The sequence below is a fragment of the Neophocaena asiaeorientalis genome, unplaced genomic scaffold, assembly GCF_003031525.2.
Source record: "Neophocaena asiaeorientalis asiaeorientalis breed wild unplaced genomic scaffold, Neophocaena_asiaeorientalis_V1.1 scaffold268, whole genome shotgun sequence".
In the NCBI taxonomy this organism is placed as follows: domain Eukaryota; kingdom Metazoa; phylum Chordata; class Mammalia; order Artiodactyla; family Phocoenidae; genus Neophocaena; species Neophocaena asiaeorientalis.
Genome location: NW_020173979.1, coordinates 2412903 through 2436714, shown reverse-complemented (window position 1 = coordinate 2436714; position 23812 = coordinate 2412903). Strand labels below are relative to the sequence as shown.

Sequence of the window (23812 nt, the reverse complement as noted above, 5' to 3'; positions counted from 1 at the left end):
TGTACCCATGGATCATCACTTGGCCCTGTCATCTGACACTCATCTTTAGATAGTTTCTGAACTGTATAGTTCCCAAGTGGCCCACTAATTGCCTCATCCAGTAGACTTACTTGAGAATTTATTTTTCTTGACATTCTGTGTAACATTTGATTCTTTTGAGCATTTATCTTCATTCTTAAAACATTCTCTTTATCTTAAGGTACTTAAGGTTCTGCATGCCTTGTTTCCTATCTTTTTACACACAAAATGCTAGTGGTTTCTCTGTGGCTCTAGCAATACCCACTGGTCATGTGCAGAAATTAAGATACGTTTCCAAAAAACAAAAGCTCATTTAGCATAATGGTTAAAATCAGAGTATTTGAAATCAGTTCTAGATTCAAGTCCTGGCCCTGCCACTTACTACCTGAGGACCCTAGGGAAGTAACTTCACTTCCCTCAACCTAATTTTATTCATCTATAATGTAAAGTGTGGACAGTTGTGTGGATTAAATGGAAAGAGTGCATGTAAAGCACTTAGCATACTGCTGAACACAAATTCTCAATACTTAGTAAGTATTAGTTGTTGATGTTACCATATTACATCGTAAACATTTTTTAATTAATTAATTTATTTATTTTTGGCTGTGTTGGGTCTTCGTTTCTGTGCGAGGGCTCTATCTAGTTGCGGCAAGCGGGGGCCACTCTTCATCGCGGTGCACGGGCCTCTCACTATCGCGGCCTCTCTTGTTGCGGAGCACAGGCTCCAGACACGCAGGCTCAGTAGTTGTGGTGCACGGGCCTAGTTGCTCCGCGGCATGTGGGATCTTCCCAGACCAGGGCTCGAACCCGTGTCCCCTGCATTGGCAGGCAGATTCTTAACTACTGTGCCACCAGGGAAGCCCATATGTTTTTAATATTTGATTTGTTCCCTTGCTTTGGTTTTCTTCTTTGGGGACTCTTACTATTTGTGGGTTGGATCTTCTTTGCCTGTCTTCAGTATTTTCTGAAGTATATTCACTTCTTCTCAAATTAAAAAAAAAAATCTCTTAATTTCTTATTTTAAAATTCTTCCCCTTTTCACTGCTGTTTCTCTTAAATGCGTTATCTGTTGTGTTTATTTGCAGCTCTTATATCCTTTTAGATTTGTTTTAATTTCAGGAGTTCCTTTTTTCATTTTTTTTTCTTTTTTTTTGAGGTGTGATTGACATAACATTATATTAATTTCAGGTGTATAATGTACTGATTTGATACTGGTATATATTGCAAAATGATCACCACAGTAAGTCCAGTTAGCATCTGTTAATATACATAGTTATAAAATATTTTTTTCTTGTGCCGAGACCTTTTAAGATCCTCTCTCCTACCTACTTTCAAATATGCAGTACAGTATTATTAACTACAGTCACCATGCTATACGTTACATCCCCCTCATTATGGATTATAGTCTTTATCATCAAGAAGCACACATCTTTTGTCTTGTTTACAGCTTTTTCCTTGAATTCAATCTTGTCTGATCTTACAGTCATGAATGTAGCTTTCTTATTATTTATCTTTGCTTGGTAGCCTTCCCTTTTATTTTCAGTCTTTCTGAATTACTTTATATGATATACATCTCTTTTTAAAAGATCTTAATTAGATTAAAATTTACATTTAATTTCGATTTGCATACCATAAAATTCACTCCTAGATTTTTATATGTAACTTGTAGTTTGATTTTCTTTATTAATCAGTCTAGGAGTTTTTCTTTAATGGATGAGTTTAGCTCATTTTTATTTTATTATTTTTTTTGGCTGCTTTGGGTCTTCATTGCTGTGTGCAGACTTTCTCCATTTGCGGTGGCTTCTCTTGCTGCAGAGCACGGGCTCTAGGCTCACAGGCTTCAGTAGTTGTGGTGTACAGGCTCAGTAGTTGTGGCTTGCAGGCTCTAGAGCTCAGGCTCAGTAGTTGTGGTGCGCAGGCTCTAGGGCACGTGGGCTTCAGTAGTTGTGGCTCGTGGGCTTGGTAGGTGTGGCTCGCGGGCTCTAGAGCGCAGGCTCAGTAGTTGTGGTGCACGGGCTGGCTTAGCTGCTCTGCGGCATGTGGGATCTTCCTGGACTAGGGATTGAATCCGTGTCCCCTGCACTGGCAGGCGGATTCTTTTTTTTTTTTTTTAATTTTTATTTATTTATTTATTTATGGCTGTGCTGGGTCTCCGTTACTGCGCACGGGCTTTCTCTAGTTGCAGTGAGTGGGGGCTACTCTTCGTTGCCGTGTGCGTGCTTCTCATTGTGGTGAATTTTTTTGCTGCGGAGCACAGGCTGTAGGCTCGTGGGCTTCAGTAGTTATGGCTTGTGGGCTCTGGAGTGCAGGCTCAGTAGTTGTGGTGCACGGGCTTGGTTGCTCCACAGCATGTGGGATCTTCCCAGACCAGGGCTCGAACCCATGTCCCCTGCATTGTCAGGGGGATTCTCAACCACTGTGCCACCAGGGAAGCCCGGCAGGTGGCTTTTTAACCACCGTGCCACCAGGGAAGTCCCAGCTCATTTTTATTTATTGATGTATGTTTGGTTTTATTTCTGTTATCAGAAGAGCTGTTAGGGCCTTCCCTGGTGGCACAGTGGTTGAGAGTCTGCCTGCCAATGCAGGGCACACGGGTTCGTGCCCCGGTCTGGGAAGATCCCACATGCTGCGGAGCAGCTAGGCCCATGAGCCATGGCTGCTGAGCCTGCGCATCTGGAGCCTGTGCTCCGCAACGGGAGAGGCCCTCGTACCACAAGAAAAAAAGAAAAAAAAAAAAGCTGTTAAGATTTGTTCATATGGCTTTCTTGCCTTTTTATGTCATTCACTGTATGATCCATTATTATTATAGTTTCATTTTGTATGTGTCCTCTGATTATTTTCAAGTTCTACATTTTTGTCTTGCAGGTTCACTTTTTAGCTAATAACATGTATACTTAATTTTTTTCTCAACTTTTCATTTAAGATATCCATCCTACAAGAAAAGTAGAAAGAAACAGTCCAGTGAACACCTGCGTGTCATTCCGCTAGATTCACCAGCTGTTAATATTTTGCTGCATTTGCTTTATTTCTGCCTCTGTGTACATTTTTTCCCTATATATTTGAAGGTAACATAAACATATGATTCTTCATCCATAACTACTACTTCAGCATGTATTTCTCAAGAACAAGGACACTTTCTTAGACACAATACTGCTATAACTTCCGTTGATGTGATATCTATATGGAGTCCATATTTAAATTTCCCCAGTTGTCTCAGTAATGTCCTTTCTAACCTTTTTGTTTGTTTTTGATCCAATTAAGGATCATGAGTTGCATTTAGTTGTGTCTTTTTTTTTTTTTTTTTTTGTCTCCTTTAATCTAGATCAGTTTCCCAGGCTTTTTTCTTCCATAAAAAATCCAGGTAGTTGATCTTGTAAAATGTCCCAACATTTGAATTCATCTGTTTGCCCATGATTAGTTACAGTTAAATTTTCTTGGCAAGAATACATTGTAGCTTATATATCCTTCTCATTATGTCAATCAAGAAACAGTATCAGTTCGTCCCATTATTGGTCAGGCTGATTTTGATCACATGGTTAAGGTGGTGTCAATTCTCTGTTTTTTACAATATCTTTTGAATTCTTATGAGCAATTACTGCATAGTATTTTTCTGCTTCCATCTCCTTTAATTGCTCCGTTTTGTATTACATTTAAAGCACGTACACCTCTGTTACGTAAAATCAATATATCAAATATCTTTGACCTCAGCTATAGAGGATGAGGAAGATGAAAAAATCAACATACCTGCAGTGTCTCCCACCTTTCCTTCTTCTCTTCCAAGTTTGCTTATTTATCCACTTTTCTTTAAAATGAAGAAAAAGGAACGTAAAATTGATCATCATTATAAAAATGAATGAAAACATCCTTCAGGTATATATTTTCAGTCACGTGGGTGAAGCCCATCCATGAGATATAGTGAGGTTGGAGCAGTTGGAAGAGACTGGTGGTTTGATCCTTCTAATCTTGTAGGCTCTAATTATGGTGGGTAGAATTATTTTCTGGGCTGCAGTAGCAAATGGCAGAACACTCATCTGGGACCAGTGTCTAGCTGAGAGTCACCCCTGACCCTCAGATTTTCCTACTCCTCACCTTCATATGTGTCTAAGTGTGCCTATTATTCTTTTCTTCAGGTCTCCCAGTTGCTGGGCAAACCTCAGAATTTGTTAACCAAGTGTTAGAGAAGACTGCGGAAGGCAATCCCACCGGAGGCCTTGTAGGACTAAGGATACCAACATCAAAAGTGTAATCAGCCTCATTGGACCACTGGTCAGAAATGTCTGTGTTTGTCACGTTATTCATTGTAAATTTTCATTCTGTTTTGCATGTCAGTTTAGCATTATGTAAACATTTACAATTAGGTTACATTGTTTTAAGAACTAAGTAGCATAAGTGAAGCATGATCCAAAATACTTGATTATTACATTTTCAGAGCATAAACCGTTGGTTAAAACTGCTACTGGCATCAGAATTGAAACTCATACATTTAAGTAGATGTTTAGATACAGATTACAAAATCTGTTAAAGCAAAACATTTTGGAAGAGTGAAGATAATAGTAAATGCCAAATATTGTGGCAGGTTTATGCTCTGAACCACACAAAAAAATTGAGGAAGCATTTTTTTAAACAGTCAGTTTAGATTGTTTTTAGAATTATTGCTTTTTATTCTAATTTTCCACAACCATTAATCTCACTTGTACATGGCACAACCCAGCACTCATGCCCATGTGCCATATTAGATGTTCATTTTCCGAGCTCAATATGGTATATATAAATATATATATAAATATATATATATAATGTCTGTGCAAGTAAGAAAAAAAAAGCATATTCTTTGTGCCTTGTATTTTGGGGAAACTATAAAACTGGTAATATTTTGTATGATGAAAACCCTAATGAGGAAAAACAAGATATATAGATGGAAAAATTATGGGGTTTAAATGTTTTTTTGTTCCAACTCTTTTTCAAATTTTTTGAATGTATATAGGACTATGTTGAAATGTAGATATATGCCACAGAGTCTGTGTATTGTATAAAAAACAAAACAAAAAACAAACAAAAAAAAGATGGCTCTAGAAAACTCATATTTCGGTACTTGACCGGAAGAAGACAAATACTTGCACATTATTGCGATTGTTTTATTTTTTGTACCAAAGACAAATGCAACTGATATGGCATACTGCCAGTCTAAGTAAAGTTTTGCACAGCTTACATGATACTGTATGAATGTATGAAAAAAAAGGAGAAAAAAAAGAAAAACGAAAAGGTCAGGGTTAGGGATCTTACTGAACTGTGAATTTTATTTCTGTTTGGGTCCAATTATCTACAGAAGGAGCATCCACACATACAGATATTATTTTGCTGTTCCTCTAGTTCGCTTCCATAGTAGATAAGTTGGTGGCCATTTAGGTGTCTATAAGTCTTTTTATTTCTGCACTTATTGTAGGAAATTTTAATATATTTCATTTTAGTAAGCTATTGGTAAAATAGTTTTTGACCTTGAAAATTAAAAAGTTTATTTAGCTTATTGTAGTATACTTCCACCAAACAACCAAAATACAGATTATTTTTATTGTATTATGTATATATATATGTAAAGACAGAAAAAAGCTAAAAATATCTAATTCTTTAGTTGCCACTTTTCCAATTGATGTATTATTGTGCATGTAATATTTTCAAAGATCAACACAAGCTTAAAACAAAAACAAAAAGATTTATAGATTTTTATATTTTTGTACAGGTATTTTCAAACTAGCTTCTTCAAACTTAACATGTGACTTATTCTTCTTCTATAGTTTCTAGAACTGAGAAATATTAACACATTTAGTTTTTAGGTGCTCTTTTTTGTTCACATAAAACAGCTTCATTAGTCAGTGTTTTAACTATGTTAAAGCTTTACCTCTTGATGAGAAATTTCTTATGTCAAGGCAACGTTATAAACCTTCCCTACAGATCTTTCCGTCCTGTCTCTCTTACTGTTTTATTTTCAAATCTTGTGTTTTGAACTCTGAAAACTGGTAGCTTAAAAATTATACCTTAAAAAAAATCCTATTTAGCCAGAAAAAAAAAAAACCAAAAATTTCCGACCTAGCTGCCGGGAAAGTATCTATTTCTCCAACTATTTCTCCATTACCCCTTGGAGAATTTATTTTTAATTATATTTTGTCTATACAGTGTGTTTCCTTTTCTGTTATTTTTTCCCTCCCCACCACGGTTTCCCATTTGTAAGTGATAGCACATGAAGCTATAGCTTATAAAGGTTTGCTTGATTCTAAAACACACAGTAACAAGTGAGCAATGTTGCTTTCATGCTTCTTTGACATTATGAAAAAGAAACTCCAAGAAGGATTGTCTTAACACCTTAGCTGAGCTGTGATGCACAAGATTACCCTGTGTGCTTGGTGGAAATGTACCTGGTTAGTGCATTCACACTAAACAGATAAGCTTAGATCTAATGGTTTAATAGAATGTAAGTTTATTGTTTTAAAGTTTTTCATTTTTAGGTGGGAGAAGGCAAAGCACAGGTTTGTAACTTGGAGGTATATGAAGTTTTGACAGAATGTGTCTGGGAAATTGAAACATGTTCCAAAATATGGCAGTTTTGCAATCAGGTGAAAATCACTTCATGATAGAGATTCAGCTGATGAGGTTTATAAAATTGCCCCTTTCTAGCTGCTCTGTTAGGAATTCTGGTTTTTTATACCTTTTTCTTGTCTGCAAACCAGAATTTGATTTTTTGGTCTTGCATTTCAAAAAAAGACTTTGAATCTGTTTAGTAGATTCCATATCCTTGCATTTCAGTGTTTTATATGTACTACTTAAGTTAAATAGGTAAAAGCTTTTAAATAGTTGAGCTTTTTAATGTTGACACTTTATTTTGTACCTATTTATATATGTATGTATATCTTAGAAAAGCACTTTGTTAAAAAAAATTGCATTTTATATGATTCCTGCCATTTGCTGCTAAATCTGGGCTGGTCAGAATGCTGCAGCGATACTTGATCTAAATAAAAACCTGGCAGTAAAATGTAGAGTGAAAGTTAAATCCTCTTGCTGTTTTAACTTTATCATAAAGATGACATAGGCAAGCTGTGCAGCTTTACATTTTAACCAGGGGACTCTGTGGCATTTAAAACCGTCTAGAAATGGTTGTACTTTAATGCCAGTAATAATCTGCTTCCTCTATTGTCATTAAAATGTATACGTTTAGTGTATCACACAAACAAATCTTACAAGGGTAACGTAAAAACCCCAACAATTGTACGTGTTCTGTTTTTGAAAATTGTGGCATGTATTTTTGGGTGAAGATCATTAGAGAAGAGCTCTCTAAAGGTTTTCTGTGTTCATACATGGTATACAGATAGCTCATAATGAAGTCCAGAATTTTACTTTAAGTGAAGGCATTGTGAATTCACCTCAAATAAACCCATTGTTCCCAAAGCGATTATAAACTTTGACTCTAGTACTACTATGATTTAAAAAAACAAAAAACGTTCTTCCTCTTTTCAGATACACTGGATTCTTTATAGAGTTTGTCTCCATATGAAAGCATGCTGTCCAGTTGTTCTTGTTAAGATCTTGTCTGAGTTTTGAATTGGGTGCCACACTTTTTCAGTCAATATGATTGCTTGTTCTACTGTACCATGTACGATTCTTGTCCTCTCCTATATCCTTCATGACAGATTATGATGTGGCTTTATATTGTGCCTTACTTGTACATTTAAAACAAAACATCTCCATTCCCTTTCACTTCCTAAATCTTTCACTTTGACCTTTTTGGTAAGAGAATCAGAGCTATTATAAAAACATCATGAAGGATTTCAGATGGGTATGGTTTCAAATTCCCTCTCTTTATTGTTATTTTATATTTGTATGAAAGACCAGTTTTGAATGGTCTTTGAATATGAGGGGGAGAGATTAGCAGTAATTTCACTACATCCCTTTTTCCTAACTTTCATGAATTTGTCATACATCTTCTTTCTGATGCTTGACTTCATTTGCTCCTTAGCAGTAGTCTGCATTTAAAGAAAGGTATGCTCAGTTCATCAGCTTGAAATTGACTATTTTCATTTTTCCAGAATTTTTTAGGAGAAGAGTACTCATTTTGTTTGTTTTATAAAACAGATGACAAGTCTCTTTAAAAGAAACAGAAGTACAGTACTTTTGAAATACAATGCTGTTAGTTTGGATTTCTTTTTTTATATATAATATTCATACAGTTATCTGATGTTTGCCTTCATTAATAAAGCTGTTAGTTTATTCACCAAAATGTCAAGAATGGATGTGCTTTTCTTTATTCCATACATTTCTAAATATTTTAGCTGCTAAGAGTTAGTTAACTTTCTAAGAAACGAAATCAAGTTGCCTTCAGCAGGAATTAACAAAAACTTATGTTCCCTTTCTTTATATAGTCTTCCTAAAATTCTGTTCAAGTATTTTCTAGTTAATTATGTAACAGAATGTTAGCATCTCTCCAAATCTTGAAACTTGAATTTTGAGAACGCATTGAATTATGCTTTCAGTGTTAAAGTTTCAAATTATCCTTCTAGTGAAGTCTATTGTGGAATACCATTTCCCATGGAACTAAGGCCATTTCCACAACTTTGCACAGAACTGCAGTCTTGTTCTTCCCTCGGATCATGACAAATAAGCCTCACACAGTGCCGTAATACTTGTGGATTCTTTTGTAATCTTTGTAATCTTAATAAGGGCATTATGAGAAGATGACTCCATGTTTTTTTAATATTTCAAACACATTGGGATGTAACCATGAATGTCAACTGTAGGAATGGTTGTTTCGTTTTAAGGAATAAGCATGTTGGGGGAAGATGATGAAAATGTACTACTGACAGTTTTACACTTCCATAGACAAGTGGGATTATGTGTTGAAGCATAATCCTCGTGCTTAGTAAACTGACTGAAATTGTAGAAATTACACCTAGGAACTGAATTATGCCAAATTGCCATTTTCCTTTAGAAAAGAGAGATTTGGGGGTAGTGGTGAGGGAATAGAACCTTAAAACTACTTCCAAATAGTATTTTGGAATTGATGACTTGGTGACTAGTGAGGAACATCAAAGTTGGGTATTTCAATGTGCCAAGTTCGGGTGAACTAAGTTTGCCTCTTTCATAACAATGTAAACACAATGGTGTAGTTAATTAAATTATGGGTGGATGTGAGCGGGACTGATTACTGTGTCTTGCCCTTCGCCCTTTGTTTTTTTCAGAACCAAATAACAGAAATGTATATGTGTGTACTGTATCTGCCTTTTCACCACATTTTTATGACACTGTATTCCACTGCCTGCTTTTTTTTTTTTTTTAACCTTCTTTCCCTAGGATTTGTCCTATAACTTAGCATTTGTGGTTAACAGTGATACTAGGGCTGACTGCACATAAGACGTCACAAGAGAAGAGCGGAAGGGCAAGAATTCAAAGTGTTTGTTCATACAATGTGGCGACCTCTTTTGCATAGTTGCGTAGGATCCTGTTTGTAATGCTATCATAAATATTCTGTAGTTTTGTTCCCCACTCCCCTAACTGTAGCTATGAAACTTTTTATTGGATTCAGTCTTGTCTATTGTCTAGAAAGAATTTTATCTCGTTGACGCATGAGCTGTTTAAAAATTATTCTATTAAATGTTGGTTAATAGTTGTGCAGTTTTTCTTTTCAGAAGAAAAGGCAATTCAAACATTGCCTTTGTTTTCTGTCACTTTCCAACCCCTCAGCACTTCTAGTCAGATACAGATTCATCAGTGTATGCAACATCCTTTGTAATTTAAAATAAAAAAAGATGAAAAGAAAAGGTTTTGAATTGTTTGCCTCATGCTTTCGTCCTTCCTTTTTCTGTTGCTTTTCTGTTGCTTTCCAAGGTGATCATCCACCCTTCAGAATAACCCACTGCAACAAAATTCCAAACTAGAGACAGCAGTGAACTCTTGATCGCGCTGCCCCTCTCTTGGTGTAGTGTGCGAACAGCTAACATTTCTTTTTTTTTTAACACTTTGGGCTGCTTTTTCAATACTTTAGTTAAATTTAGCTATTACGTAGAATTACTCATTGACAAAAACATTTACATTCTTTATAGTTTAGAGCATAGTTTAGTTTATCCTTATTTCTCCTCCTTGATTCTTTGGCCAAGTGATATCTCTGAGGGAAAGAAGGTATTTTGAGTCTCTCCTGACTTAAGCCTTTGTATGTGTTTGTGTGTTTCATAATTCTAAGTAGGTCCCCAAGCTAGGCTGGGCATATACATAGAACTGTTAAATCAGGGGACCCGAGTAAACACCACTGTAGCAGTGTGTTCCTTCGGCCAACAAACATTTGTTTAGCACTTTCTCTGCCAAGACTTGTGCTGCGTACTGGCCAGAAAGAGACTAAAGAGACCGCCACTAACGTTTAGTCTGCTGAGGGAGGCCACGTGTGAACAGGGCCACAAAACAACACAAGAGCTGTTAAACACGCAAAGGGTTCTAGGTACGTTACCGCAGAGGTATTTGCAAGGACACTGGTACCACATCAAGTGGGGTATGTTAAGAGAATAGATAGGCTGTGTGCATGACATCCCTGGTCCCTTGAAGAAGCCCTTTTTGCTTCATTTGAGTGACACTGAGGCTGTCAGGAAGCAAAGTGGGCCTAGCCTCTCATGGACTGGTTCTGCTTCAGGACTTGACCTCACAGGAGCCTCTGTCAGAGTCTGGGCACTTTAAGAAGCTGGGTAAGCCAGCCCTTCCAGTACAGCTCTTAGGAAACCAACCCTTCTGTTAGGTAGCGCCCAGTGAGATGGGCTGTTCAATTGTCTCTCGTTGCCCACATTGATTTCGGAACCAGAGAGCACCTTAGAGAGAAAAACGTTAGTTGGGAAATACTTTAATATCCCAGCTGAAAGGTTCAGAATAGGAAGAAGGCATTAGAAAGTCCTAGAAGGCTAGGGTGGCATTCATTAAGCCCCTGCTAGGTGCTTTCCTATCAGGGAACTCACCTGCTGCTCTCTGTGGCCCAGTAAGGTGGGTGATCATGTCCATTTTACAAAAGAGACTAGAACCAGATGCAGGGACTCACCCCAGACCCAGCTTAGATGATACAGAACTCCAATTCAAATGGCAGTCTGCTTGCAGCACTCAGAGATAATCCATACTCCTCTGTAAGGGACCTGGCCAAGTCACTGGCAATATTTGGATGGATGTCTGTGTAGGAGGGAGATAATGGGCTTAGGGTCTGAAAACCAGAAAGAACCAAAGCCAGAACCTAGTAGATGCAGTAAACAAAAGCTAGTCTCAGGATCAGTAGGTAAAGGTGATGGAAGCAAAACAGCATTGGCAGTAGTCAGTGATGGGGAGTGCGGGTCACCAAATTGTATATTTATCCCTCAAAGATGGCCTCTAGCTGAAGGCCTTAGAATTCAGTCTTTTTTATTAGAATGGAGTATGTTGGAGGGTGGAGAAAAGAGGAGCTATGTTTTCTCTAATTGCCTCATGGAAATGCAATTGGTGACTGTTGGTTGCAGAGGAATTCCCACCAAGTAGCATGATGGGAAAGGGGCTCAAGGTCACGTGGGCCTATCTACTGCGTGCAGAGTTTGGGTTTCTTCAGTGTCCTGAACTGGGAGCTTCTACTTGAGGATCCAAAACGTTTGACCTGAAGAATGTCAACCTCAGTTTCTTTAAAAGGTTTTAATCTTAAAATGTCTCCAGGAATGAGCTTAAAAGAAAATGTACAAACTCTGAAGAAAACATTAAAATACTATGAAGGATACAGAAGACGAACAAGTGGAAAGATAGACCAAGTTCTTGAATAGGAACAGTCAACCGCATAAACCTGTCAGTCCTCCTAACTTAAACGAACAATTCAGTGCCATCCCGATAAGACATACCAATACGATTTCAAAAAACTAAAATTCACATGGGGAAAAAAATGGGGTGTTCGATCCTGACAGATATTAAAACACATAAAACTAATATTAAAACAGTGTCATTTTGGTGAATGAATGAATAGGCCAACAGAATAGAATGGAAAGTATAGAGATAGATTCAGATGTATTTATATTTAATTTATATATTATAAATAATATTAATATGTTATTAATTTATATATTATTTATATTTAATTTATATGGTAAGTGTGGCATCTGAAACCAGTGAGAAAAGGATGGATTGTTCAGAAAATAGTGTTGGAACAACTGGGTAACCCTCTGGAGAAAGTAAACTTGGCTCTGTATCTCCCACCATAAGCCTACACATATTTCAAAATGGGTAAAGATCTAAATGTAAAAATAAAATTTCAAATAAAATTTTTTAAGGCCCAAAACACCATAAAAGCCAAGTCAAAATTCTGTAGACTAAGAGACAAAGCTCATTTCTAAGGGCAAATCCTCCTCATATCTAAAGAACTCTGGGAGCTGATATGAAAAAGACTGACAACCTAATAGAAAAATGAGCAGATAGTAAAATAAATACAAGTAGTTCTCCATTCATGATAAGAAAAATGAAAATTGAAAGATGGCATTTTTCACTCAATCAGATTGGCAAAAATCCCAGTGTTTGTTAACACACCGTGTGTACGAGGCCGTGAGAAAGCAGGCATTTGTACCACATTGCTGGTGGGAGTGTAAATTGATATAACTTCTATGAAGAGCAATTCGGTAGCATGTATCAGAATTTTAAAATGCATATATCCTTTGACCTAGCAATTCCATTTGCTCTGGGCAAGTCATTATCTCTCTCTGTGCCTGTTTCCTCATCTGTAAAAAGTGGATAACTCTACCTCACAGGGTTGTTGTGAGAGTTAAGTTAGAATGATACACATAAAGCACTTAGTACAAAGTACCTGGCACAAGGGAAGTACTCCACAAATGTCAGTAATATAATAATAGCAGTCATGTGCATTGCATTCTTACGATGTACCACATTACTACATTGTGCTTGGTGCTTTTTATGTATTACCTCTTTTAATCTTTCAGTCAATGCTGTGATCACCAGCATTTAGCCTCTGAAGCACAGAGATGTGAAGTGGGTTGTTAAGCAGGATTCAAGCCAGGGCAGATGCCCAAGCCTGCAATATACAGCCTGTTTATTAGGTGCAGTGGGGTGATGAACACCTTAAGGGAGGGTGTTCCCTCCAAGGCTACAGATCCAAAAAGAGCTTGAAGAATCCAGGAAGGAGACAGGGCTGTGTGGGGTACCTGATGCCCTTGAGGTCCAGCTAAGAAGCTTGGACTAGTTAATAAAAATACAATGAAAGAGCCTCCATCTGTTGAGGGTCTCTTCTTAATTATTTCCATCGAAACTACTCCAGCGAGGTAAATTATTAAATCCAGTTGTACACAAAAGGCAACCACCAGGAGCCAGTGAAGGGGTGTAAGCTGGAATGTGACTTGATCAGTTGTGCGTTTTAGGAAGATCCCTTGAACCGTGGGCTGGACTGACAGGAAGTACCCTGGCAAACTGCTTTGAATTCCGTACATTTAAAAAAGTAATGATAACATTTGTCATTTTTTTCTTTCACTCCACAATTTATATTCACTGTAGAAAATATGAAAAATACAAGAACGTTTAAAGAAATATAAAAAACTTAATTCCACCTTCCAGAGACATCCCGATTGATACTTTTCCTCCAGTTTCTTTTCCCCCTCTATGCAAAAAATATGCAGTCATTAGAATGACTGATGGGCGGAAGATGGGGAGAGGCCCCTGTTAAAGCGTTGCCGATAATTCCCTCCTCTCTTTCTCTCCGTCTTACTAGGTCCACACCAAGAGGCCGACTGATTTTTCCCACGAGTCAGCGAAAGTCCACACGACTCGGCGCTACCACCCTCGCTCGCCGCAGGCCGGTCTCTAGGGGGCGCTGCCGCAAGACCCGACGGGGAAGAAGGAAGCCGGTGCGAAAACGCGTTGGAATTTGGGCACCGCGGCAGCCCGTAGCTGGCTTTCCCAACATGGCGTTTCCCCAAGACGTCCACGTCAGGATCTGTAACCAAGAGATTGTCAAATTCGATCTGGAGGTGAAGGCGCTTATCCAGGTACTAATGCCCGGGACCCCCGCCGGGGTCCAGTAGCCCTAAACCCAAGCTCCACTGGCCTTCTGTGAGCTCGGCGGTCTCACTCCCGAGCTTTTCCCCCTTGGTCCCGTCCCCTTCGTCCCCTTCGTCCCCTTCGTCCCCTTGACCGTTGGCCTTGGTACTCCATCTGGCTGCCCTTGGCTCGCCCTCTTCCGGGACGCCCCCTCCACCTCAGCCCCGACCAGCCTTCCCCTTTGTGGCCCCTCCCCTACACACCTCTGGCCGTCGCCTCGCCCCCACGACAGCCTCAAAGCTTACCTGTCATCCTGCTTGGCCCCGCCTTCTGACACCGTCCTCTCCATCCTTTGGTAGCGTCCTGGAAGCCATTAGCCTCGCCCCCTGCTGGCCAGCTCCCTGGGTCCGATGCCCCGTGGCACCAAAGGCCACCTGGCATGGGAGGCACCGTTCGTTACGTGAAACGAACGTCACCTGGACCGTAGTTGAGATTGTTGGAAATGAGGAAATCGAGTCTGCCTGGATCAGAAAGCAGATACTGGCAAAACTGGGACCCGGATAGGGAAAGTCAGTCTGTAGAAAAGACTTAAGAGTCTACTCTTTCGTTTAACAGATGGGGTAATTGAGGTCCTTTGCCTTAAGCCAATTTTAAGGGTAGAAGGTAGTATTGCAGTAAACCAATTGGCATAGGCAAGAGTTAGGAATGTAGAAATGGTTCCTTGAGTTTAGCAAAAAGAAACCAAAAGTTTAAAACCTTCCTTTTAGGCAGATCGTTTCCATTTCCAACAAATGTTACTAAACATTCGATGTAGACTCAGAGTTTGCAACCAGCTGTCATAAAAGGTGAAGGAAAGTAAGGCTACCCACGGAAATCAGATGCAAAATAAACCAAATTAATAGCTTATTATATGTTGCAAGGACTGTGATTTAACGAGTAATCCAGAGAACAAGTGAGGCAACTTGATGCAAACATTTAAACTTCTTGAACTTCACATTTCCCATGTGTAAACTACAAAACATCTGGGCCAATTCTAGAAAAATAAATTTAAGATTCAGAACAAATGAAATTGCCTTTTCACATAATCGAAATTGCTTAAGCGCCCTTTTGCACTTTCCAACATTTGCATTCTCATGATGAGAGCAATTGATGATAGCCAGATTTAGCATACTCTTACTGTGTTCCAGCTCCTCTGCTAAGCCCTTTACATAGGTACCTGGTCTGTGAAGTGGGTATGTTGTGATGAGGAAACTGAGGCACAGAGGACTCTAACTTTCAAGGTTACACAGCTAATAAACTGCTACAGCCAGAATTTGAATCCACATAATCTGGCTCTAGGGCCTGCTTTAAAACCTGCCCTGGGATGAGGTCTCCATAGACCTCTACGAGCTGGAGGAGGAGTATTACTCGTCTAGCTCAAGTCTTTGCGAAGCTAATGGTCTGCCTCTGTGTGAAGCTTACTGGAGGCTGGACCTCAACACAGACTCCGCTGACGGCCTCTCAGGCCTTCTGCCGGCGTCCCCAGAGCCCAGTGCTGGCCCCCTGCAGGCTGCAGCCCCTGCCCACTCCTACGCCGGTGGCCCCGGCCCCATGGAGCACGCCTGAGCCTCCCAGGGCTCCCCTCCCTGGGCCTCTAGGGTCTTAGGAATGAAATCCAGTGCTCCCCTCTGGGCCCACCACAGCCTCAACTCCCTTCAGCCTTGGGGAGCCGCTGTGGCCTCTTTGGGAACTGTTTCAGCCCAGGGACAGCCCACCTAGGAGTGTTGGGGGAAAGCAGTGCCCCCAACCATACTGGGGTGGCCCATCCTTCCTCGAGTCGTCACCCCTTATTTGCTATCTTCCTGGCTGGCTGGATGGAAGGAAGTTTCCAGGATAGTTTGTCCTGTTGAGGACCAAACAGCGGGGTAGGGTTGATGCCCAGCATTGGGAGACCTGACCTGAGCATGGTGTTTACAATGGTGGGGAGGATGGAAGTGCTCAGAGTGGACAGTACTAGCCAAGGCCAGGCCCCCATGCAGAGCTCTGCCCTCTACCTTGCCCTGAGGCTCTCTGTGCTAGCTGACTGCCCTTGCAGGGCTGGGGGGGAAAAGGGGGCTGCCCACTCTTGCAGAAGTCAGGCAGGGTCCTTCCTAATTCCGCTGCTGCACACATTTTGGTTATTTTTGTAATGAGACTGTTGAATAAAACCAGCTCCGCGCTTTTGCAAAAAAACCAAAAAAACAAAAACTAAAAACCTGGCCCCGGTAATTTTGAATGTCCAGAAACAAATTCTAAATCTACCTTCAACATGTCTATAAACAGTGTGATTTATAATAGATGGTTTGTAAAATTAGATTGAGAAGTTAATCTTGTCATATGATGCCAGGAATTTAGCATCCTGATTTTCAAGTTGGAAAGATCTAAAGTTATAGTATCTCTTTCGGATGTTTATTCTTGTCAGATGTATAAGCTGCTTTAAGTCTTTCATAGTGGCTGGGTGGCGTTTTGTTAAGCTTCAGGAACTAATAAGTCAAGACAATTTTGTTTCTATCTATGCTTTTATGTTGCTTGCTCAGAATTATCCTAAAGAGGGATGAGAAAATGTAAATTATAATGTTTTTGCTTGTGTTGCAGAGGTAAACAGCAAAGATCAGGATGAATTACAGTCAGTAGGCCAAACTTAGTTGTGCTGTAAGCCAACCCTCTCACTATACAGCTGGTGTCATTTCATTGCATTGTCTTGAGAAAGACCTCTTCATCTCTTCAATGTCTCCTAGGATATTGGAGATTGTTCAGGGCCATTAAGTGCACTTACCGAGCTGAATACTAAAGTGAAAGAGAAGTTTCAACAGTTGCGGCACAGAATACAGGTGAGTGTCTGCAGAGCTGGGATGCTGAAACTGGGTAACGATGAACGGGGCTTCGAACTGGGTCTAACCTCTGCTCGAGAGCTGTCCAGGTCCTTCAGTAAATGTTCAGATGGGAGTAGTAAACGTTTAGACAGTGGAGGTAACTGTACTAACCTGCTATCCAGGTAAAGATGAGGGACTTCTGAATGCACAACACTGCCAGCTATGTTACAGGTGGATAGTAGGGACACCATTGTCCTGGGAATTTTTCAACTTGAAAACTCTGAGGTCACTTGCATTACTTTCTTTTCTCTACCACTCTCTCCAACCCATGCACCTCAATCCATTACCAGTGTCCCCTGGTTTTTTTTTTTCCGTGCTGTCACTTTGCCCAGCCTCTTCCTCTCTGTTTCTGTAGTCTCCAGTCACATCATATGCATATGTAACAGTCCTGAATTTGACTAGGGTATATGTGCTGTCTCCAAAAACAATAGAATGAGAAAAGTAGCAGTCTGAATAGCATAGGTGTTTCTGTGCTGTGCCCTGAGTGAGGGTAAGATGGGAGGCATGGATCTGGCCATTCCTGTCTGGGTCTTGGGGCACCTGGTCTCGCTGCATATGGTTCTTGGATTTAAAGACTTGTGCTCTCTTTATGACATGGCCCCAAATGCCAGCCAATAACCCTGTTTTTGCTTACCAGAAGAAGACAGTCTGTTCCAAAGATGATAGAAAAAGTGGCAGTTTGGACCCTGAAAAACAGGATGTGTGTGTCCTGTGCGTTGCTTCCTAAGGGATTTTCAAGGGCAATTTTGGCAATATGCAGTTTTTGTCAAAGGAGTTCACTTGAAGATTTCAGCAATGTCACTGAACCTGGCTGATCTCTTTCCACCTCCATCTCTAGTGCTGATTTAATAATCTTAATTTTTTAATTTAGAAAGCCTGTTACTTTCACATGTTTTTTATATATGCGTATATGTGTGTAAATATTGGCAGGCAGGAAAAAGTGCAGTGAAAACCTTAGGTGTGCCTCCTTATTTGTTCTCTGTTCCCCTCCTCCAAATAGGTAACCACTCTTATATGTTACTTATGTATCTTTCCATAGTTTCTCTACTCAGATGCTAAAAAAGACAAATGTTTTCTTATTTCTTTCCCATTTCTCATCTAAAAGGTAGCATATTAAAAATGGTATTCTCATACCATTTTTAAGCTTAATATGTATTGGAAATCTTTCCATGTCAGTATTGGGAAGCTTCCTCATTCTTTTTTTATAGCCATAATTTATTTTTGGCCTGTTCTCTGTCAAAGGGCATTTATTTGGACTGTTTTTTTGCTTTTTAAAGCAAGTTTATTCCATGAAAGACCTTTTTTCAACTCATATGACTTCAGCTCTCCAACCACACTCACCACCTTAAGTATAAGTATTTCCTTGTTCTTTCTGTTTAAGTTTCTGTGTGCTCACCCAGTGTTGATGTCCTTCACTAAGTAAGATAACCTCAGTACATTTACACATTTGTTATGTCCCTCCCTCCTGATCATCAGCTCTTCAAGCACCAGTCTACCCAGGCACCTAGTAAGGCCCTAATAATTTTGCACATGGTCAATGAATATTGACTCCATCCCAGTTTTAATCTGCATCTCCAAACATTTATTAGTGTATAAACAAGCATATAAATAAATAAATTAGTATATAAATGAGCTAATAGTTTATGTTTTTGCATCAATAGCTTGATTAAAACTGGAACTTGTTTTAATTTGAAAGCCAAAAGTATGACATGACCAGACAGGGAAGGACAAATATCATATGATATCACTTACACGTGGAATCTAAAGAATAATACAAATGGACGTATTTACAGAAACAGAAATAGACTCACAGACATAGAAAACAAACTTATGGTTAACAAAGGGGAAAGGGTGGTGGAGGGATAAATTAGGAGTTTGGGATTAACAGATACACACCACTATATAGAAAATAGATAAACAACAAGGATTTACTGTACAGCACAGGGAACTATAGTCAAATCTTATAATAACCTATAATGGAAAAGAATTGGAATATATATATATATATACATACACATATAACTGAATCACTTTGCTATATACCTGAAACTAACACAATATTGTAAATCAACTATACTTCAGTTAAAAAAATATGAGACTCAAGGTATATTGACATCTTTAATTATGGTCTGTCTGATAGTTCCATCATCTGAAGTTCTTGGGGGTCTTGGTCTGCTGGGTTGTTAGGTCTGCTGTCCCTCACTGTGGTGGACGGTTGGGTCCTGGTGTTTGGTTATTTTGGGCTCTGAGTACTCCTCTTCAGAAGCCCTTCCTGGTGGGACTTTTGTGTGGCCTGAGTTGAAGGCAAGTCTCTTCAAAGGTTTTTGCATTTGCTTTTGCCAGGTCTCCTAGGATTATCACAAGTCTGGGAGCACTTTCATGTTCTTTTCTCCTCGTGGAGTTTCTGAAACCACTCAGGGAGTATGAATTTGAATCCTAGATCAGTGTGAGGGTAGCTCCATGGTTATATATTCTCAGGGAAGATATTTTGTATCCCTCTAGCCAGACCCCACAGCAAAAAAGGACAAGCTTCCACATTTTCTCTGCTGGTTGACAGACATTTTCCTAGTTCACCTTTTCACTGAGGGTGTATCCCTTTGTGGTCCTGGCTTTGTGGTGTTCTCCATTCCAATTCCTGGCCTCAAATGGCCAAGGCTTCATTTTCTGTCCCCACACAGACTTTATTTTTTTGTTGTTTTTTAAAAAATATTTATTTATTTGGTTGCGCTGAGTCTTCGTTGCAGCAGGCGGGCTCCTTAGTTGTGGCAGGTGGGTTCCTTAGTTGCTGCTCGCCGGCTCCTAAGTCGTGGCATGTGAACTCTTAGTTGTGGCACGCATGTAGGGTCTAGTTCCCTGGCCAGAGATTGAACCTGGGCCCCCTGCATTGGGAGCGTGGAGTCTTAACCACTGCGCCACCAGGGAAGTCCCCCCACGTGGACTTTAAAACCCTCTTTGCCTCCAGTCTAAAATGAAATATGTACAGAGATTGAGAGTAAGCATGAAGCAACAGCAGTGGTATTTCCATCATATTTCAGAGTGGAATCAGTAGGCTCCTATATAGTTGTATTTTTTTCCTTTTCTTTTCAGGCATGCCCTAGATTAGAGAAGCGTATCTCCTGCTCCAGGGCAGCCTCACATCCCTCACAGGAAGGCCGCTCTGGCTCTTAGTTCCCTTCTCGTTTTGTGGTCCTGGGGATGCTCCTTACTTTCCTGCAGACTGAGCTATCTATGTAAAAGGATGTTTATTGTATGTGAACTGGCATTCCTAAGTCTTCCGTTCTAGGAGGGTTTTCTTTTTTCTAATATTTATTTATTTGGCTGCATCAGGTCTTAGTTGTGGCATGTGGGATCTCTCGTTGCAGCACGTGGGCCCTTCATTGCGGTCCGCAGGCTCCAGAGTTTGCGGGCTTAGTAGTTGAGGCATGTGGGTTTCTCTCTAGCTGAGGCATGTGGGCTTCTCTCTAGTTGTGGGGCACGGGCTCAGTAGTTGCAGCACATGGGCTCTCTAGTTGTGTCGCGCGGGCTCCAGAGCATGTGGGCTTAGTTGCCCCGTGGCGTGTGGGATCTTAGTTCCCCGACCAGGGATCAAACCCGCGTCCCCTGCGTTGGAAGGCAGATTCTTAACCACTGGACCACCAGGGAAGTCCCTAGGAGGGTTTTCAAGTGCTGTTGCATAACTGGTAGAAATAGAAGTACTGTCCAGTTTTGTATTAGCTTTTAAAGTCATTTTAATTTAGAGCTGTTTTCCCCCCACAGGAGCTTGAGCAGTCGGCTAAAGAGCAAGACAAAGAGTCGGAGAAGCAAGTTCTGCTCCAGGAAGTGGAGAATCACAAAAAGCAGATGCTCAGGTAGGTAGAGTACCTGGCCTCCTGCTAGTGGCCTTGGCTGGGCTGCTTGCTCCCTGTGAGGCTTGTGCCAGGGTTTGCCTAATAAACCTAGCTTAATGACTCAATTGTGCCATTTATACACAGACCGGATGTAATTCTCAAAGCTGGGGGCAAGCAGGGGCTGTTGGGTAAGTGAGACTGTGCGTAGTTTACAAAAGCGTATTTAACATTATACTGTATTTTATGTTTTTAAAAAAACAAAAAAATGGTTGCTTTTGTAATACAAGGTCCTTTTTTTTTTTTTTAATATTTATTTATTTGGCTGTACCGGGTCTTAGTTGCAGCACGCGGGATCTTTGTTGGTGCGTGCAGAATCTTTAGTTGCGGCAGGTGAGCTCTAGTTCCCTGACCAGGGGATTGAGCCCGGTTCCCCTGCATTGGGATCAGGGAGTCTTAACCACTGGACCACCAGGGAAGTCCCAGTAATACAAGGTCCTTTTTAATCTAAAGAGAATTGATATCTTAAAAAGTCCATTGAAAGTGAACCTACTTAAGACGGACCAAAATGTAGAAAGTTTTGAATGGGACTTTATCTTAAAAAATGAAACAAAAAAATGTAAATAAGATTATGTTAAATAAAATTGAGGTTTTCATTGCAGCTATATGCTTATTTGATTATATAACTGAAGGTATGTGCTATTTTTTGGTATTGAAATTGGGGGACTTATCCAACAAAATTGTCTGATAGCATGAAACTGTACCTGACCCTTCACATTTGATGTTTGCACCACAATCAAAAAGAGGGTTGTTATTGCAAAAATATTTGAGGGCCCCATCAACTTTTCCAAGCCCCTGGTAGCCATATCCTTCTCTTTTGAAGTCTCTTATCAATGTCACCATCCTTGTAGGTTTTCTCTTCATCCTTGTTAATTGGACTAACTGTCACATCTGTATTTGTCTATGGCTTTGCTTCTGATTTGAGTAATTCTCCAGCATCATCCTTGCTGACAGTAGCTCTGTTTATAACGCCCAGCTGTCAGGAGGATAGGGACTGACAAAGACATGGGTGTGGTAGAGGCTCCTGTGAGGAGGGAGGGATGTGTGAGTGGGGACCAGTGAGACTTTGTGTCATGATGGCTTTCCTTTCCGTAGGCCACCATGGGGACTCAGATTACAAACATTATGTAAAGAGGACCCTTGTGTAAAATCTAGCAAGTTACACCAGCAAAACCACCTCAGCATGGGTTTAAAGTTGCGAGTGGCCATTCGGGATGTGCAGTTCCAGGATAGAGGAGAGAAAGCAATAAATTAATACTTTGGCGATTTTGTGTTGAAACAGTACTTGTGCTTACCTGGCTCGTCGTGCTTGTCACACTATACAGTAAATATTTTTGCTTGTCTTTCTCCCCAGTAAATGTGAGTCCCTGAGGGCAAGCACTGTTGTTCATTTATCTCTGCATTGCAGGGCCCAGCAGAACTCCCTTGTAAACAGTTGAAAATGTAATTGATTCTTTTAAAGTATCAGGTGTGAGACGGCATAGCAGATGCTGGTCAGGCATCAGAGAGCTCATTTGAACATTTCAACATAGAGGTGCTATTCAAAACCACCCTATCAGTTCGTGTACTCTCATTTGCCTCTTTAAATATTCCGGGGGTTAGCACAATTGATTTGAGCCAGCTGTGTAAGAGTTCTAGTGCATGAGTTTGATTCTCTGAGGAGCCCAGTTAACTTTTTTATAGTCCATCCAACAGAGGCCTCACTCTAACGTAAATTGATGCAGCCACTATGGAAAACAGTATGGAGGTTCCTCAGAAAACTAAAAATAGACTTACCATATGATCCAGCAATCCCACTCCTGGGCATATACCCAGAGAAAACTATAATTCGAAAAGATACATGCACCCCTATGTTGACGTAAATAGCAGCACTGTTCACAATAGCCAAGACATGGAAACAACCTAAATGTCCATCGATAGATGAATGGATAAAGAAGATGTGGTACATATATACAATGGGATATTACTCAGCCGTAAAAAAGAATGAAAGAATGCCATTTGCAACAAACCTAGAGATTATCTTACTAAGCAAAGTAAGTCAGAAAGAGAAGGACAAATACCATATGATATCACTTATAAGTGGAATCTAAAATACAACACAAATGAATGTGTCTATGAAACAGATAGACAGACAGAGAGAACAGACTTGTGGTTGCCAAGGGGGAGTAGGGGAGGGAAGGACTGGGAGTTTGGGATTAGTAGATGCAAACTAGTATGTATAAGGTGGATAAACAACAAGGGCCTACTGTATAGCACAGGGGACTATATTCAATATCCTGTGATAAACCATAATGGAAAAGAATATGAAAAAATATATATATGTATAGCTGAGTCACTTTGCTATTCAGCAGAAATTAACACATTATATATCAGCTATATCAACATTATATATCAACTTCAATAAAATATTAAATAAAAAAAGACCCCACTCAAACTCCAGGGAACTGTTCACCAAATTTGAGTTGTTTCTTGCAAGGAGATCAGGTAAAAAATGTAAATAAATCATGTCAGACTGGACTCTTCTAATACAGTGTGTTTGTGTTGTCCATGATTGGTCTGTGGTATGTAAAGAACAGCAAATCTTGAAGAAATACTGAAGAAAACTGTCTTATAATGATTTTTCTACTTCCTGTTACACATACTGATTGAGCAGCTAATGGGCCAATAACTGTTGTTCTGGGTACTGGTTATACAAAGATGAGCGAGGCATGGTTCTCGAGGAACAGAACCAAGCCGCACACAAGGCAAGGCAGTAATGTGTAAGAGATAACTTTGAACGGGGCCTCGTGTGCCCCGCTGGGAAGTTTGGATGTTACCCTGAAGTCTGGAGCCATTGTGGGCTGTAAACAGAGGCATGCTATGGCCAGGTTGCTCCCTGTGGCTGTCCTGTGGGGAGAGGGACAGTTAATGGGCAGTAGGAAAACAACTCAGAGACAACCTCCAGGATCCAGACAAGAGGTGTTGGGACCTGAGCTGGAGCAGCTGCTGGGGCAGCCAAGTGCAGGAAGTGGC

At 40.2% G+C, this 23812-nt stretch overlaps 2 protein-coding genes across 3 annotated transcripts in view; both read left to right on the top strand.

Moving 5' to 3' along the window:
• The window catches only part of CREBRF (CREB3 regulatory factor), a 64409-nt gene extending 50521 nt beyond the window's left edge, over positions 1–13888 (top strand). Inside the window, exons 9-10 of one of the 2 annotated variants that reach the window (XM_024753349.1) lie at positions 4149–4284; positions 13757–13888. In XM_024753349.1, the coding sequence (XP_024609117.1) occupies positions 4149–4264 (116 nt within the window). In that variant the 3' untranslated portion in view covers positions 4265–4284; positions 13757–13888. Of the gene's footprint in view, positions 1–4148; positions 9831–13756 lie in introns of those variants that run through there. The other variant, XM_024753348.1, reaches the window with a different exon arrangement.
• Positions 13889–13904: 16 nt separating this feature from the next.
• BNIP1 (BCL2 interacting protein 1) overlaps positions 13905–23812 on the top strand; it is a 17659-nt gene continuing 7751 nt past the window's right edge. Inside the window, exons 1-3 of the mRNA XM_024753350.1 lie at positions 13905–14033; positions 16782–16874; positions 20673–20764. Coding sequence (XP_024609118.1) covers positions 13950–14033; positions 16782–16874; positions 20673–20764 — 269 coding nt within the window. The 5' untranslated portion in view covers positions 13905–13949. The remainder of the gene's footprint in view (positions 14034–16781; positions 16875–20672; positions 20765–23812) is intronic.